The following is a 15370-nucleotide window of genomic DNA, read 5'->3' as shown; positions in this document are numbered from 1 at the left end:
GTTCGTGGATGACCCCTCATTAGCATCCCAAGCTTCCTCTGGGCCTTTGACCCCCCCAGCTCCGGGGCAAGACATCTCTTCCCGGACTCATTCCCAGAACACTCCTTAGAATTTTTTTTTTTGGGGGTGCTATTTCTCTGGCCAAGGTCACACGATCTCGCTTTCATCTTTTAGCCCGGGGGTGGTTGTGAGACTTGGGGCTCTGCACCCACACTACTCCGTGCATGCGTCTTCAGGAGGTCAGTCCCCTCTGGCTCTCTTCAGCCGAAGGAACCCAGGCGCCTTAGTTCTCTGACCGTGTGGTCCCACTCTGCCCAATTCTCAGGCCCACAGTGTCCTGGCCGGCTCTAGAGGGCCGTTCTAAAAGGCTTCAGGAGCAAAACCCGACAGGCTGCGAGCGGAATGAACGGGGAGGTGTGGGTGGGGGACGACCTAGGAACGGGAAGCAGGTTCTGAGGCTGGGGGCTGAGGCGGAAATCTGGGCTGGACTTGCATCTGCAACAGCCCCAGCGCCCTAAGGGGCAGGGAGCAGCCCCCTCTCGCGTCCAGGTACGGCCACTCTCCCAGACCGCAGAGCCAGGACCCGTCAGCTGCGTCTCACAGCCAATCAGCACCTTTCCTCAGGAGAGAGGCGGGCCAAGGTGTGTGTGGGGTGCCACCCCGACTGTCCCCGCCCCCCTAAAGGAGCCAATCCCAACGCGCCTGGGGGCAGGCCACGTAATCGGGACAGCCAATCACACCGCGAGGCCTTTCGTGCGCATTTGCCCCTGCCCCTCCAGCTGCGACAAAGATGGCGCGCGAGCTCCTGGGATTTGTAGTTTTCTCGGCTCCCAAAGATCCCTCCCCCCGCCCCACGCTCGAGTTAGCCCTTACCGCCCCGCCTCCAGCCGCTTCCACTTCGCCAGTGCGCATGTCCACGGCCTCACGGCCCGGGGAAGGAGGCGGGACGACAGGAAAACACTGCAAACCGCCCGCAGCTGGGGAAGAGCACGGGGAGGCCCGCTCCTCCCAGAAGGCGGTGCGGCGAGTAGAACGAGCCACGCGGAGGGTTGTGGGGCGAGCGCGCCCCTCCCGATGGAGCCGCGCGGAGGACGGTGGGCGGGGGACTCCATATCCCAGCATGCCCCGCGGCGGGCCCTGCCGGCCGCGACTCCGGGCTCGGCCCCGGCCCTAGCTTGGCGGCGGTGTATTGGGGCGCGTGGAGGCTGCAGGCACGGTGGCGCCCGCGGGGACGGAGGAGGGAATGAGTGAAGAGGAGCAGGGCTCCGGCACGACCACGGGCTGCGGGCTGCCCAGGTGAGCCGCCTCCTAGCAAACCCTGCAGGGCGAAAAGCGGGAGGCGGTCCGGCGCGGATAGCGGCGCGGCCCCAGCATGCACCTGGCCCGAGGGTTCTTCCCGGCAAGCACTGGGGGAGTGGGCAGTGGTTCCCAGCATGCACCGGGGTGGTGGCTACCGCTTCCAGCCCTAAATAGTTTGAGGTTGGCTCGGTTCCCAGACTGCACTGGAGCACTGGGCTTTATGCCCCCACGTTCAGTGCATTGGGTGGGTACCGGGTTCCTGGCCTGCAGTTGCGTCAGGGGGCGTGCACTTCCAACCTGCACTGGGGCGCAAGACCCCCACCTTGAGTGAGACAGGACCAGTGCGTTCCCCACTTGCCTCGGGCTGATGGACACTGCTTTCCCAGCCTGCACCTCCACGTAGGAGCCAGCCAGTGGATGCTGTGCTCCCCTGGACCCTGTGCCCCCTCCCCACCTCGTGCCCAGGGCTGGTACGGCCGTGCTTGGCCAGGTGGGTGCAGAGAGGGGAGGTGTGATGCGAGTCTTCGCCCCTCCCCTCAGTATAGAGCAAATGCTGGCCGCCAACCCGGGCAAGACCCCGATCAGCCTTCTGCAGGAGTATGGGACCAGAATAGGGAAGACGCCCGTGTACGACCTCCTCAAAGCCGAGGGCCAAGCCCACCAGCCTAATTTCACCTTTCGGGTCACCGTCGGCGACACCAGCTGCACCGGTGAGGAAGGCTGGGCAGCCTGGCCAGGGCGTGCAGGCCCAGCCCCACTGCTCTGCGTCCTGTCTCCGCCGTCCTCTGAAGCCAGTGAGGGAAGGGGAGATCGCAGGGATCCCAGTGCCGGGAGGGGGCTAGGGAGGACTCGGGGCAGCGAGAGAGCGGGCAGGACTGCCACAGCCATCTGGCAGGTTCGAGGACGAGTCAGAGGGGGAGACAGAGACGTCAGCGGGGCTGTGCCAAATCCCGGGTCATCAGAAACTTTGGCCCGAGCCGGCGGTGGGCATGGTAGCAGCCCCATGTTGCAGGGCTGGGGCTCTGGAGCCTTCCATCTGTTTCCCATCTGTGCCAGTCTGTTAGGGAAAAGACAGTGCCATGCAGAGGGCAGTGGGGCAGAGAGGGGCTCTCCCCTGCACTGTGGAGCCCAGCAGTCCTCCTGGCCTGCCGTAGGTCCAGGTGGGGGCAGACTGGAAGGAGGCCCGTGCAGCCCTGTGGTGTCTGGCCAGGGGCGGGGCTGCCCGGGGGGCTTGGTTGACCTCCGCTGTGGGCACTGCTGGTTCTCCTGTGACCTGCAGTGTCGCCCACACCCCCTCTCTCAGGTCAGGGCCCCAGCAAGAAGGCGGCCAAGCACAAGGCAGCTGAGGTGGCCCTCAGACACCTCAAAGGGGGGAGCATGCTGGAGCCGGCCCTGGAGGACCACAGGTGAGGGGGACAGCCCGGTGCTCCTAGGAGCCCCCGCCGGCCTTGCCGGGGCTTTCTTCTGCGCCCGCACGGGCTGTGGGGGGGCACCCGGCTGGCCCTCCGAGGGGCTGGGGCTCTGGCCTGGGGCTTGGGCTAGGGAGGGGTTGGGGCGGAGGCTGAGGCTCCCACACGCTGCCTTTTCTAGTCCTTTCCTCTGACACTCGGGTTGCATTTGGTCGTTCCGTGGTGCTTGGGCAGGAAGAGATCACTTTTCTGAGGCTCCCTTTCTCGGCCTTTCAGATCCGGTGCTGAGCAGCAAAGGATCCTGGGAAGGGGAGCTGTTGGTTGAGCCTTCCGGAGTCTGGCTCAGGCGGAGGGGGCAGGCAGGGTGGGTCGGGAGGACCTGGCTCCCCTCCCCTGACACAGGGGTGTGAATCGAAGGCCCCCTTCCCCTCGGGAAGTTCTTTTTCTCCCCTAGAGTCTTCGCTGCCTGAGAGGGTTCCGGGTTTCACTGTTGGGACAGTCGCCGCTCCTGTCCCATCTGCGGTCCTGACCAGGTATCTCATGTCCCCTGACTGCCCAAGGCCAGGAGGAGGGGGTTAGGCCAGAGGAGGTCAGAGGGTAAACACAGAGACTGGCTGGGGACACACTCGAAGAGTTTGCACCGGCTGGTCAGCCCTGGGGACCGGACGACGCTCACGGCTTCTAAGTAAGCACGTGGATGATTTTCGGCCAGGTCCCGTTTTCTCCTGGGTGGTCTGTATGTTTGAGGCCTAGGCGGTGCTGCTGCCATGACAGCTAACGTGCTCCAGAACCGAAATGGGCCCGGGACCCAGAGGAGGCCATGGAAGTGGGCGAGCCGGCCGCTGGCTCCTGCTGGGGGACAGGGCAGTGGTTAGGATCGGGCTCGTGGCCACCTGTGGAGGGCACCGCTTTCCTTAACCGTGTCCCCACACCTTCTCCAGGAGCCCTCCCGTGGAGATGCAGCCCCCCGTGTCCCCTCAGCAGTCCGAGTGCAACCCCGTCGGTGCTCTGCAGGTGGGCCCCCGTCCCTTGAAGCGGGGTCAGGAGGGCCGGTTGTGTGTGGGGTGGCGCTGGGGGCTGGGGCCTCCTTCCTCTCCCCTGGGTGGGTGGGTGGGTGCCTGGCTTTGAGGAGTCTCCCTTAGCGCTCTACACCCTGTGTCTCCCTTCCAAGGAGCTGGTGGTGCAGAAGGGCTGGCGGCTGCCAGAGTACACAGTGACCCAGGAGTCGGGGCCGGCGCACCGCAAGGAGTTCACGATGACCTGCCGTGTGGAGCGCTTCGTTGAGATCGGTAACCGTGTAGAAGGGGGTGCCCGCGGCACCCCAGCGCTGGCCATGGCAGCCCTGCGCCTCACGCCACCTGGCTTCTCTACGTACTTTCCTGCGTAGCTTCTGCCCGTCCGGGTTCTTTGGTCCCTGGGCGCGCCCCGAGCTTCCCTTTCCTGGGGCGCATGTGGCGGGGTGGGGTGGGGGTCTTTGATCTGAGCACGGGCTGGGCGGAGGGAGGAGAGCGCTGTCCGGCGTCCTAACGGCGTGGCCCTCTCCCCACACGCAGGCAGTGGCACTTCCAAAAAACTGGCCAAGCGCAACGCGGCAGCCAAGATGCTGCTTCGAGTGCACACCGTGCCTCTGGACGCGCGGGACGGCAACGAGGCCGAGCCCGACGACGACCAGTTCTCCATCGTGAGTAGCTGATGCCGCCGCCACCTGGCCAGGGGGCCGGCGCTGTGCCCCAGGCCTGCTTCCGGCCCATCTTCTGCCCAGACCCAGGGCTTCTGGGCCAAGTGCACCGGCCCCGGGGCAGGACCCTGCAGGTTGCGGGGTGGCGAAGGCTGGTGGCCGTGTGACAGCAAGTGCTCTGTCCCTGACCACTGGCCGCTGGGCGTGTCTTCCTCACTCGGTCCCCGTCTTACCAGGGTGTGGGCTCCCGCCTGGACGGACTTCGGCACCGGGGCCCCGGCTGCACCTGGGACTCCCTGCGGAATTCCGTGGGCGAGAAGATCCTGTCCCTGCGCAGCTGCTCCCTGGGCTCCCTGAGTGCTCTGGGCTCCGCCTGCTGCGGTGTCCTCAGTGAGCTGTCTGAGGAGCAGGCCTTCCACGTCAGCTACTTGGATATTGGTATGGCGAGCCGGGGGGCGGGGGCCGGTGGGTCCCGGTGCAGAGCAAGCTGAGGGGGACGTGGGCACCCCGCTCCCTGCCCAACGCCACCTCCCCCCACTCTCTCGGTCTGCAGAGGAGCTGAGTCTGAGCGGGCTCTGCCAGTGCCTGGTGGAACTGTCCACCCAGCCAGCCACCGTGTGCCACGGCTCTGCGACCACCCGGGAGGCAGCCCGGGGCGAGGCAGCGCGCCGGGCCCTGCAGTACCTCAAGATCATGGCGGGCAGCAAGTAGAGCCCCGGCCTGCCTGGACTCAGACGCGTGTGCTGTGCCCCCCGGGTGCCCTCTGCAGGCACCATCGCTACCTCTGACACAGACTGCCTGCCTTGAGGCTGGGCGCCAGGGGGCAAGGCGCCAGGGACCACAGCTTCAGCCGGCCCCGGGCCCGGGCCGCACCCTCGTTTGGTGGTGGCGAGGAGTGGGGACGAAGCTGAGGGGCTGGGCTCTCTGTGCTGGAGTCCAAATAAATGAGCTGCTCCTTGGCTCCCCGAGCAGGGTCGTCTGCTGCATGCGGGCGGGGTGCCCTGCCTTAGCTCCCCGGTTCCCCCCACCCTGCACACTCTCAGCTCTGCTGGCGCTGGCCTCGGGGAACCCTGCCGGCTGCACCCCTGGAGTCTGGTTTTGGATATGGGGGTGGGGCAGTGATGTTTGCCTCGGGCTCCCTCCCAGCCCTTTATTTTATTTTATTTTATTTTTGGACAGGCAGAGTGGATAGTGAGAGAGAGAGACAGAGAGAAAGGTCTTCCTTTTTGCCGTTGGTTCACCCTCCAATGGCCGCCGCGGCCGGCGCATCGTGCTGATCCGAAGCCAGGAGCCAGGTGCTTCTCCTGGTCTCCCATGCGGGTGCAGGGCCCGAGGACTTGGGCCATCCTCCACTGCCTTCCCGGGCCATAGCAAAGAGCTGGCCTGGAAGAGGGGCAACCGGGATAGAATCCGGCGCCCCAACCAGGACTAGAACCCGGTGTGCCAGCGCCGCAAGGCGGAGGATTAGCCTGTTAAGCCACGGCGCCGGCCAGCCTCCCAGCCCTTTAAAGTCTCAGACGCACACACGTGGATTCGCAAGGCAGAGAGCTTTATTCGGGGAGGGGCGGGGGACACGCGGCACTTCTGAGCGTGGGCCTTGCATGCAAACACATCGAGGGCTGGCGCGTCACTTCTTCCCGAAGCGCTGGGGTGCAGCCAGGCTCCAGAACTGGGAGCTCAGGCCCTCCCCAGCTCGGGGACTCAGCCGCTGCTTGCTCCACGGCCCCTGGGCGTTTCTGCCAAACCTTGAGAGAGATTCATCATCTGCACTGAGCCCCGAGCCTTCCCGCTGCCCGCCCCTGCCGTGCCTGTGTCCCTTTCAGGCTCACCTCTGGGGCTGGAACAGGAAGGCTGGGCTCCGGCCAGGTCTCTCCATGACCTGGAGCAGGGTGTGCAGGAGGGCCCTGGGGGGCTGGGTGTCCCGTGCTGGGCCAGGGCCGCCATCTTCCTGCAGCAGAGGGGCGTGGGAGAAGGAAGACGCACAGTGCCCTGGGCTCCCGAGCCGGGGGCGGGGGCAACTTCTGGGGGCTGAGGACCTCGAGCGCAAGGCTGTGCCCAGGCAGAGGAGGATGGTGACTTGGAGCTGGGGCGTTCACTCACCGCCAAGTCCTGGTCTCCGTCCAGGTCCCCTGGTCCTTCCGCCTGGCCCCGGTCGGTTAGCAGCAGCAGCAGCAGCCCCAGCAACACGACAGCCCGCCTGGGATCCATGCCGCCCTCTGCCTTGGCACAGCCACTCTGCCTCTTATACCTGCTGGCCCTCTGGCCCCCACCCCCTCCAGCAGCCTGGGGGGGATGGAAGTGTGCACCGCCATTAAGAGCCACCTGGGATCCCCTCCCAGGGCCCCCCGGGACTTCCTGCTCTCAGCCTCCCACCCCCAGCCCCTAAGCCTGGAGTTACAGACTTTATTAGACGCATAAATCCTGTCTCTAGAGCTCAAGACGCATCATTAATTGCAGACGCTTTGTCACAGCCGGGCCCTGAGGGGCCTTGTGAGAACCCCCAATCCCTCAACAGGTTGGAGAGCTTCACTCGATCACCTCCCAGCTCTTCCAACCCCTGTTGGAGGGGCTGGGTACGGTGTCCTTCAGTCCCAGGGAAAGAACTGGCCAGGGTAAGAGACAGGCGTCAGGATCACACCCTGTGTGCCACTTGGAAGGTTAAGCTGGAATCATCACTCTCACATTTGCCTGTAGGTAGAAAAGTGAGAAAAGAGAAGGAGACAAGACGGTTTTGGGGCTCAGAGTCGGGGTGGCTTCAAACCCTGGTGGCAGGCAGGTTTGCCGCGGAGCACTGCTTGGGACTGGCCTCCCACGGAGCCACCTGCGGCAGCTGGAGCACTGCTGCCATCTTGTGGCCGTTGCTCTGCACTGCCAAGTGCTTGGCCACTTCGTTTTCTAGTTCTTTGAAGGGGGCACCTGGATGGTGAGGCAGGATGGAGGGGTCCCAAGGCCCTGACTCCGGAGCCTCAGAGGGGCAGGAGCGGGGCACCATAGGGCTGGACTGCCCTCAGTCCCACCTCCCTGTGTCACTACAGCATCTCCTTGGCCTGGCTGGCTGGCGTATCGGGGTAGGAAGGTGACCAGTTCGGCTGAGCAGTTGAGATGCCTGAGTCCCGTATCAGGGAGCCCGAGTTTGATCTCCAGCTTCACTCTTTTTTTTTTTTTTTTTTGACAGTTATAGACAGAGAGAGAGATGTCTTCCCTCCGTTGGTTGACTCCCCAAATGGCCGCTATGGCCAGCACTGTGCCGATTCGAAGCAGGAGCCAGGTGCTTCCTCTTGGTCTCCCGTGCGTGTGCAGGGCCCAAGCACTTGGGCCATCCTCCACTGCCCTCCTGGGTCACAGCAGAGAGCTGGACTGGAAGAGGGGCAACTGGGACTAGAACCTGGTGCCCATATGGGATGCTGGCGCCACAGGCGGAGGGTTAACCAAGTGAGCTACGGCGCTGGCCTGTCAGGCTCACTCCTAACTCCGGCTTCCTGCTAGTGTGCAACCTGGGAGGCAGCAGGTGGTGGCTCAAATATTTGGGTCCCTGCCACCCACGTGGGAGACCCGGGTCGAGTTTCTGGCTTCTGGCTTTGGCCTGGCCAAGCACCAGCCATTGCAGGCATTTGGGGAGGGAACTAGTAGATGGAAATTGGGTCTGTGTGTTTCTCTGTGCCTCTCAAGTAAAAACAAAGTAAAAAATAATAATATAAAGCAGTCCTGCTTGGGAAGCATGAGAACTGCTACTCAGGGTTGTGGTGTAGCTTCCTTCTAACCCGAGCGTCCTCTCCCGAGCCCCGCACCAGTGAGGTTCCCTGGTCTGCACAGGAAGCCTTTGGCTGAGCCGTGGACAGGCTGGCTCTACCTCTGTGCACTTCAGCTGCTTGTCCTGAAACGCGAGGAGGTTAAATAAAAGGAGCTACTCGCCAGGGTGAGCGTCATGAGGCAACTTCTGTGATCCGCTCAGCATTGGATGTGGCTGAATGTATCCTCAAAGCGTTGCTGCACGCCTGCGCCTGGGAACTCACCAGCTCCTGAGCCCGTCTCCAGCAGGTGCACGCTAGTGCGGGGACGCCTGCCGCCTCCTGTGGCTCCGGCCAGGGCGCTTCCTCTTTGAGGGCTTTCCTCTCTCACGTTTGAATCCACTCCACCGTCTTCCTCGCTCAATGCAAATGCCCCTCTCTTGAAAGCAAGGCATCTAGGAACCAACTTATACTTTAGAGGCAGAGACTGGAGGTTTTGATCTTGATGTTCTAGATCCTGTGTTTCTGCAGAAAGCCTGGCTGCACCTGTGTGAGCTCTGTCCCGTGTGGTCCCCATCCTGACAGGCAGGCGTCATCATCCTAACTTGTTACTGCACCCAGTCTGTGGGAGACAGCACAGCCAGTTGGTGGGAAGGGGCGCCCGCCTCACACAGGGGTGAGAATGTGGGTCTGGGTCAGATGGAACCCTGTTTTAACCCTCGCTCTCGCCCTGTGCTGTGACTATCTGACCCTCGGTTCCTCATCAGCAAATGAGGTATCCTGGCCTCCCACGTGGCACGGCGCGGCGTGGGCACTCGGTGCTCACTCACCGCCCCATGCTTCTCCCCAGCATTTCTCTGCCACCAGTGGTGTGCGGGTCTGAGCGAGACTGCACGCATGAAGGGGCCAGGCCAGGAGGCCCTCGGGGAGAGCTGGACGGGCCGATTATTCCAGCTTGGCACACACACTGTCCCACCTCCTGAACCTTGCCCTCTCGGCGTCGGCATCGGCATCCGTCTTTTTTTTTTTTTTTTTGACAGGCAGAGTGGACAGTGAGAGAGAGAGAGAAAGGTCTTCCTTTGCCATTGGTTCACCCTCCAATGGCTGACGCGGCCGGTGCGCTGATCCGATGGCAGGAGCCAGGTGCTTCTCCTGGTCTCCCATGGGGTGCAGGGCCCAAGCACTTGGGCCATCCTCCACTGTACTCCCCGGGCCACAGCAGAGAGCTGTCCTGGAAGAGGGGCAACCGGGACAGAATTCGGCGCCCCGACTGGGACTAGAACCTGGTGTGCCGGTGCCGCAAGGTGGAGGATTAGCCTAGTGAGCCACGGCGCCGGCCCGGCATCCGTCTCTTGGCAGCTGCCTCTGGCCCTTCTCTGGAGACCCCTGCTCCTGACCGTGACGCAGTGAGACCACCACTGCCTTGCCCGCCTTCCAGGGGAGGCTCCCTGACCCCAGCCACAAGCAGCTGCCCAAGCCATGTTGCTCCTAACGGGACAGCGCAGAGGCGCCTGCTGTCTCTTGTCAGATTCTTCAGCCTGGCTCATTGTTCTCGCTTGTGACAGGAAGCAGAACGGAAGACACAGGGATGCGAGCGTGAGTGAGCGGCTGCCCGCCACCTGGGCCTGAGCCTCGGCGCAGGGCGCAGGGCCCGCTTCGCTTGGGCACTCTGCTTGTCCTCAAGCCGCCGCCCTCACTCCCAGGCTGTGCCAGTGTGGGGAGGGGGTGGGGTGCGAAAAAAGCATCGAAAGAAGCCACTGCCTACAGTCACTCTCCCAGGTTGTGCACGCGCCTGGCCAGGCCGCCCACAGATCTGGTCCCTTGCCCCCTGTCCTGCCATGTTATTTACTAAGCCATCGGCCTTCTCTAGACTGTCTTCCCTGTACAAAACAGTAGGGGCCCTTCCTGTCTGAAGGAATGGGGGGCGGGACGAGGATCGCGGGCAACGGGATCCCCACCCCCAGAGTGACTTGTAGTGGACAACGCGACTTGTAGGAGAGCAGAGAAGCAGCAGGCGGAAGTGGTTCTCTCGATAGTTTAATGTTGTATTTGCAGCATAAATAAGGCACAATATATGTCGGGCCGGGTTTGGGGGAGGAGGCATGGCTGGGGGGGTAACTGCTAAGTGGCAAGGGGGAGGGAGGGGCGGTCAGGGACAGCCGGTGAAGCCCCTGCCGCGCCCCGTCCGTCCTGGGAGGTCGTGAGAGCCTGCTCACAGGGATCAGTCATGCTGGATGGGGTGGCGGGGGAAGGGCGACACGATTTGTAACAAAACAGCCTGCAGCGCTGCGTCCTCCCACCTGTCAAAGCCCAGCCCGGAGACTGCGGAGGCCCAGCCCCGAGCGAGTCCTTGGGGAGATGGAGAGGTCTTGCTACATGTCAAAAATATATAGCTGAACAGAGACACAGCCCTAGATACACGCTGCCACTCTGCAGGCCCTACGTCGGGTGTGGCAGCCTCTGCTCCTGGGGCCAGAGGCTTGCTCCTCCCTGCCTGCAAGGTGTGTGGGGGACCCCAGGGACCGCCAGCGAGCCGGCTGGGCCTGAGGACTCAGAACACGTGCAGTGACCAGTCTGCGAGGGGAGACGGGACACCTCCGGGCCACAGACGCAGGGACAGCTTCTAGGGAGAACCCAGAAGAAAGACAAACCTAAATTCAGAGACGAGGGGCGTGGTGGTGGGGGGCGGCTGTAATGGATGTGGAGGAAGGGACTGTAGGAAATGGAGAACACATTAGTGACACCGTGGAGGATGGTGCTTCAGAGTCCTCGGCACCCTACACGGAGTCCCCAGCGTGCCCTGAAGGCGGCGCGTCTCGCACTTTAGTGTGCACTGGAGTCAGCTGGAGTGCCCGCGTCGGGACCAGTTTCCCCTCAGCAGGTCCCAGGCGGGCCCAGGAATGTGTACCTCGAGCACGTGCCCAGGTGTGGGTGCTGCTGCCGGCCCTGGAGTGTGTTCTGAGGGTCGCTGCCCTCAGGTACAGTCCATACAACTGGGGCTCACGGCTGCCTACGGCCAGCACACGGCTCACCGGCGCTGGTGCTCGGAGCTCCCCATTACCAAACTAGAATGAGCCCTCACGGCGACAATACACACTGCATCCACAGTGGACTGCCTCAACCTGCCCCACTCTCCCCAGCCTCTGCTCATTCCAGGGTAGGATCTGACCTCAGAGAGGGAAGACGTCATCAGGGCAGGGCTTGGTCAGCAGCCACCTGCACCCACCCCTGATGGCCCATCACCCTGAGTGCCTGGGTGCGAGCAGTAATGTGGAAAAACGAGTTCATCATTATGAGAGGGATGTTGAGGGCTGTGGGAGGCTGTAGTGCAATGGGGGGTCCCCTAATCTGCCCTGGGACCCTCACCTGTCTGGCTCCCTACATGCCCTGACTCCCCCCACCCTCCCATGTAAGTTAGAGCAAGCAGATAAAGCATGTCAACACAGGCCTGTGCGATATCGTTAGGAGGACTGGAATCTAAACAGACTGGTTATGAAATGAAAAAACAAAAGAAATAATATATTTCTTTTCTCTGTATGCAAAGTACAGTATTAATGGAAAAAAATGACTTGTGCATGGGAAGAAGTTTCGAGAGAAGGGAGACTTCTGCTGGGCAGCGCTGTCTCGGGCTAGCACCTTTAAGGGGCCTCTCCGGGTGGTGCAGGGGGCCTCAGAGGCCAGAGGAAGAATTTTTGGTGCCCGCCTGGCGGCTCAGGCTGCAGACGACGCACAGCTATGGGCAGTAGTCCACCCACCAGGGTGGGTGGTAGCGAGGGCCCTGAGAACAGGGCCCGAGCTACAGGAAGAGCAAGGTGAGGGGCGGCTAGCCCAGCTCCCCTGGGAGCTACAGCCACAGGCGGCTGGCCGCGAGCGCAGCTGAGGGGAGCCAGGGCTGGGGTGTCCAGTCAGCAGGGGACGGAGTAGAGCAGGCACGCCCTGTCAGTCCTCCTCCGAGCAGAGCCCGGCTGTGGCGCCTCCCTCCACGCCACGTGCTCACCTGGAACGGTGCCGAGGACTCCGCATGCTCAGCTCCTCTCTGGAAGGGCCAAGGAGGCCCTTCCAGAGAGGACAGGGTCCTCGGTACAGGGCTGGCGGCAGGAGCAAGGGACGGGAGGGCCCCCTCGCCTGTGAGAAAAGCTCCAGGTTGAGCTGCGGCGCACCCGGAGAGCTGCCGGGGCCCTGTCCCTTCCGCCCTATGGTTCTGGCGCTGCCCCTCATTCAGGTGCCTGAAATAACCTCCCTTCCTACGGGTGAAAGCGAAATCAGGGGTCAGGAGGGTCAGAACCCGGCGCTCAGACACAAAACGGCCTCTGAGCGAGTCTGCCGTCGCATGCGGGGCTGACTCGCGGAGGCTGTGTGCGGGACGAGCGGACTCGGAACTTCAGAAACACCTGACTGATGGGGGAGGAAACACAGTCCAGGGCCTAGGGAGGCTCCTTAGGAGCCATAAACTCAGTCAAGCTTCCGGGCAAGGCTGCGAGTGGGAAATCGAGACAGTAAAACATGAAGCAAGACTGCAGCCGAGAACACCCCAGGGAGCGGCTGTCTGAGGGAGCCCTGAGCAAGGCATAGCTGTGGGGTTTTAAAGGCAAGCGCGGTCCCTGGAGATGGTGGCCTGCGCCCTGACCATCTGCCGCGGCATTTGCCCGGCTGGTTCCCTCGAGGCTGTTCCTGCAGGGTGCCCGGGGGTGGGGGATGAGGAAACCACCAGGTGTGGCTTGTTCTGCTGCAGCGCTGAGCAGGAGGGGGAGCTGAAGCAAATGCCGCGGAGGCCATCACCTGTGGGCAGGCCTGCCGAGTCTTCGCTGCCAGCCGGGGAGCTTGCGCCAGGCGCGCCCTCTCCTTTCCTCATGGCAGCCACTTTTGGACAGACAAGACAAGACAGGAGGTGGCCGTTCTGCATGCATGTTGAACACGGAGGCAGGGGACGGGAGGAAAGCGCACCCTTGGCCGGGCAGACGGCGGAAGGTGGCTCTGGGACAACTGGAAGGCCTTGGCGCTGCAGGGCCGCTGAAGCTGACCCAGCTGCCCACAGGCCGCTGGCTCGGGACCGCTCCTGATGTCCACAGTGCAGACTGCATGGCGCAGAGCCCGAGGGGGATGCGCGGCCCTCATGAAGCGGGAAGAGAGGGGTGAGCCGGCCCCCGCGCCGCACAGCTCTTGTGAGAGGCAATGCCTGTGGGCCAGGCCCTGGCTCCCCTGCTGAGGCCTGCACAGCGCCTTCCTCCCCTTCCCTCCGTCCAATCTTACAGTCAAGAAAACCCACTCGGGGGCTGGTGCTGTGGCACAGCCACTTAAGCTGCCGCCCGCAATGCCAGCATTCCGTATCAGAACACCAGGTCAGCTCCTGGCTGCTCCGCCTCCAGTCCAGCTCCCTGCTAACATACCTAGGAAGGCAGTGGAAGACGGCCTGGGTACTTAGGCTCCTGTCGCCCACGTGGGAGACATGGATAGAGTTCCTGGCTCCTGGCTTTGGTCTGGTCCTGCCCTGGCTGTTGCAGCCATCTGGGGAGTGAACCAGCAAATGGAAGATCTCTGTCTCTCTACCTTTCAAATAAATAAAAATACATCTTTCAGAAAAAAGAAAACCCACTTAGGACCTTGTCTATCATGCTTGGGAGTCCTGGGGCTTCTATCATGGAGAAGCACTGGATCTGGGCGCAGAGAACAGAAGCGAGTGGAAGACGTTGTGCAGGATCAGGGAGCCCCAGAGGCTAGGCTAGGAACCTGGTGAAACAGAAGTGAGCAGTTCCGGGAGGCGCCGGGCGCCCCTCCTCGCAAGAGACAGATGTGTGAGAGGGGGATGAGCAGGGGAGCACCAGAGACCCTACGGGACAGCCTCCCACAGGGCTATGCATGAGCCAATGTCACAAGGGTAGGAGAGGTGGGGTGTGCACGGGAGGCGCAGGAGCAGAAAGATGACCAAAGACGCCCACATGCACGCTCTGGCCAGTGAACTCCTGCCAACCGTAAAAGAACCTGACAGAAGGAGCTTTCAGCTGGGCTGTTCCTGGCTGCCCTGATGATTGACGTCTGGAGGGGGAGGGAGGGAGGGAGAGGGAATCAGCCAATCAGATCCTGGGCTCATTCCCTCGGTGCTACCAAGCAGTATCTTTCCTTAAGGCCACAAGATGAGGTTGCCAAGGTTTTGTGGGGGAGGTGGTCTTCTGACTCCATCACTAGCCTCGGTCAAGTCAAGAGACAAAATGAGGTACCCAAATAGCTCTGGGAATCGATGAGAAAGGACTAGAACTCTTGGGGTTCTGCTGCTTTCTGCTCTCCTTTGGGTGGCAGGTAGGGAGGAAGAGCTGGAACAGACGTGGTCTGACGCTCTCCGCAGGGGAACGTTCTAGCTGAGTGGAGGAAGGGGGGAAGGGGTAAACAGGCAGCTGCCGGGGGACAAAGCCCTGAGTCTAGGGGTGGCTGGGGCTGGGTCAGCGGGGGACCGCTGTCAGATCCAGCCTCCCTCTATCTAGCAGGTACAAGCTGACAGTCATGGCTTAGTGAGAAGAAAGGGAACTGAGAAAAACCCCACACCTAGAATTGTAAGGGTTAGTGTTCAAAGAGACAGGTACACGTGCACGGAGCAGGGGCCATTGTTCGACCGTCTGGAGGGGCCTTGGCTGTGGGTGCATCAGAAACCCCACCCTGGGGGTTGATCTATGTGGCTCTGGGGCTGGGAGGCCCCTAGGACAGGTGTCAAACATACACGACCATGCGGCTGAAGAGAAAAGCCCCACCTCTGTCCATACTCACAACACACAATTTTTCCCCCACGTGACCATGTCCAAGGCAGATGGAGGCGGTAAGATGACATCTCTCGTGGCTCTTGGGCGGGCAAGCTCTGGCTGAGGACCTGTCCACCGGAGGGCATCATCTGCCCGCAGACTGGGACTGTGGGGTCATGATCACATGCGACTGCAGCGGCATGCCCAGTTCTGTCCTTTGGCTGGCCATCTGAGTGAGGACTGAGGTGGCCACGGCTTCGGCTGCAGAGCGGACACTGAGGCCATTGCTAGGGGCTGTTGCTGAGCTGTGCTGAATGACAGGGGCTGGAGAACCCGTTGGCTCTGAGCTTTCCTTGGGGCTTTCTGCCAGGAAGGAGCAGAGAGCAGAGAGCAAGCGGTTAGAGAGCATTGTGGGCAGAGGCAGGACTGTCTGCTGCCAGCATTCTAAGGAGCCTGCAGGAAACTCATCTATTTTGGGGCGAAGCTCCCTCGAATCCTGGCTTCTAGGTCATGGATGTGTTAGGGTAC

At 62.4% G+C, this 15370-nt stretch overlaps 3 protein-coding genes across 6 annotated transcripts in view; 1 reads left to right on the top strand and 2 right to left on the bottom strand.

Annotated features, from left to right (window-relative positions):
• The first annotated feature begins 921 nt into the window (after positions 1 to 921).
• On the top strand, positions 922 to 5347 carry TARBP2 (TARBP2 subunit of RISC loading complex). 2 transcript variants are annotated; one of them, XM_062203570.1, is made up of 9 exons: positions 922 to 1296; positions 1840 to 2009; positions 2603 to 2705; positions 3146 to 3241; positions 3650 to 3722; positions 3880 to 3997; positions 4262 to 4389; positions 4623 to 4824; positions 4940 to 5347. In XM_062203570.1, the coding sequence occupies exons 1-9, from the start codon at positions 1244 to 1246 to the stop codon at positions 5095 to 5097; spliced, it is 1101 nt and encodes a 366-aa protein (XP_062059554.1). In that variant the 5' UTR covers positions 922 to 1243; the 3' UTR covers positions 5098 to 5347. The 2 variants fall into 2 exon arrangements, with proteins under 2 accessions (XP_062059554.1, XP_062059555.1); XM_062203571.1 differs by lacking the exon at positions 922 to 1296 and adding an exon at positions 1438 to 1543.
• A 574-nt stretch (positions 5348 to 5921) lies between these two features.
• NPFF (neuropeptide FF-amide peptide precursor) lies at positions 5922 to 6686 on the bottom strand. Its single transcript, XM_062203569.1, has 3 exons — positions 6487 to 6686; positions 6216 to 6334; positions 5922 to 6131 (listed from the first exon to the last, which is right to left on the bottom strand). Exons 1-3 carry the CDS (start codon positions 6592 to 6594, stop codon positions 6014 to 6016), a joined length of 345 nt encoding a protein of 114 aa, XP_062059553.1. The 5' UTR covers positions 6595 to 6686; the 3' UTR covers positions 5922 to 6013.
• Positions 6687 to 6823: 137 nt separating this feature from the next.
• Positions 6824 to 15370, bottom strand: part of LOC133768751 (cyclic AMP-dependent transcription factor ATF-7) — a 111706-nt gene continuing 103159 nt past the window's right edge. Inside the window, exons 12-13 of one of the 3 annotated variants that reach the window (XR_009867069.1) lie at positions 8400 to 15205; positions 6824 to 7074 (exon numbers count right to left, since the gene is read on the bottom strand). Coding sequence is in view for 2 of the 3 variants with exons in the window: in XM_062203568.1 (XP_062059552.1) it covers positions 14988 to 15205 (218 nt within the window). In the remaining variant the exon portion in view is untranslated. Of the gene's footprint in view, positions 7075 to 8399; positions 15206 to 15370 lie in introns of those variants that run through there. The other 2 variants (XM_062203568.1, XM_062203567.1) reach the window with 2 other exon arrangements.

This window comes from Lepus europaeus, chromosome 10 (assembly GCF_033115175.1).
Source record: "Lepus europaeus isolate LE1 chromosome 10, mLepTim1.pri, whole genome shotgun sequence".
Classification (NCBI taxonomy): Eukaryota; Metazoa; Chordata; class Mammalia; order Lagomorpha; family Leporidae; genus Lepus; species Lepus europaeus.
Note: the sequence above shows the minus strand (reverse complement) of the source record. Positions and strands in the feature narration are given on the sequence as shown.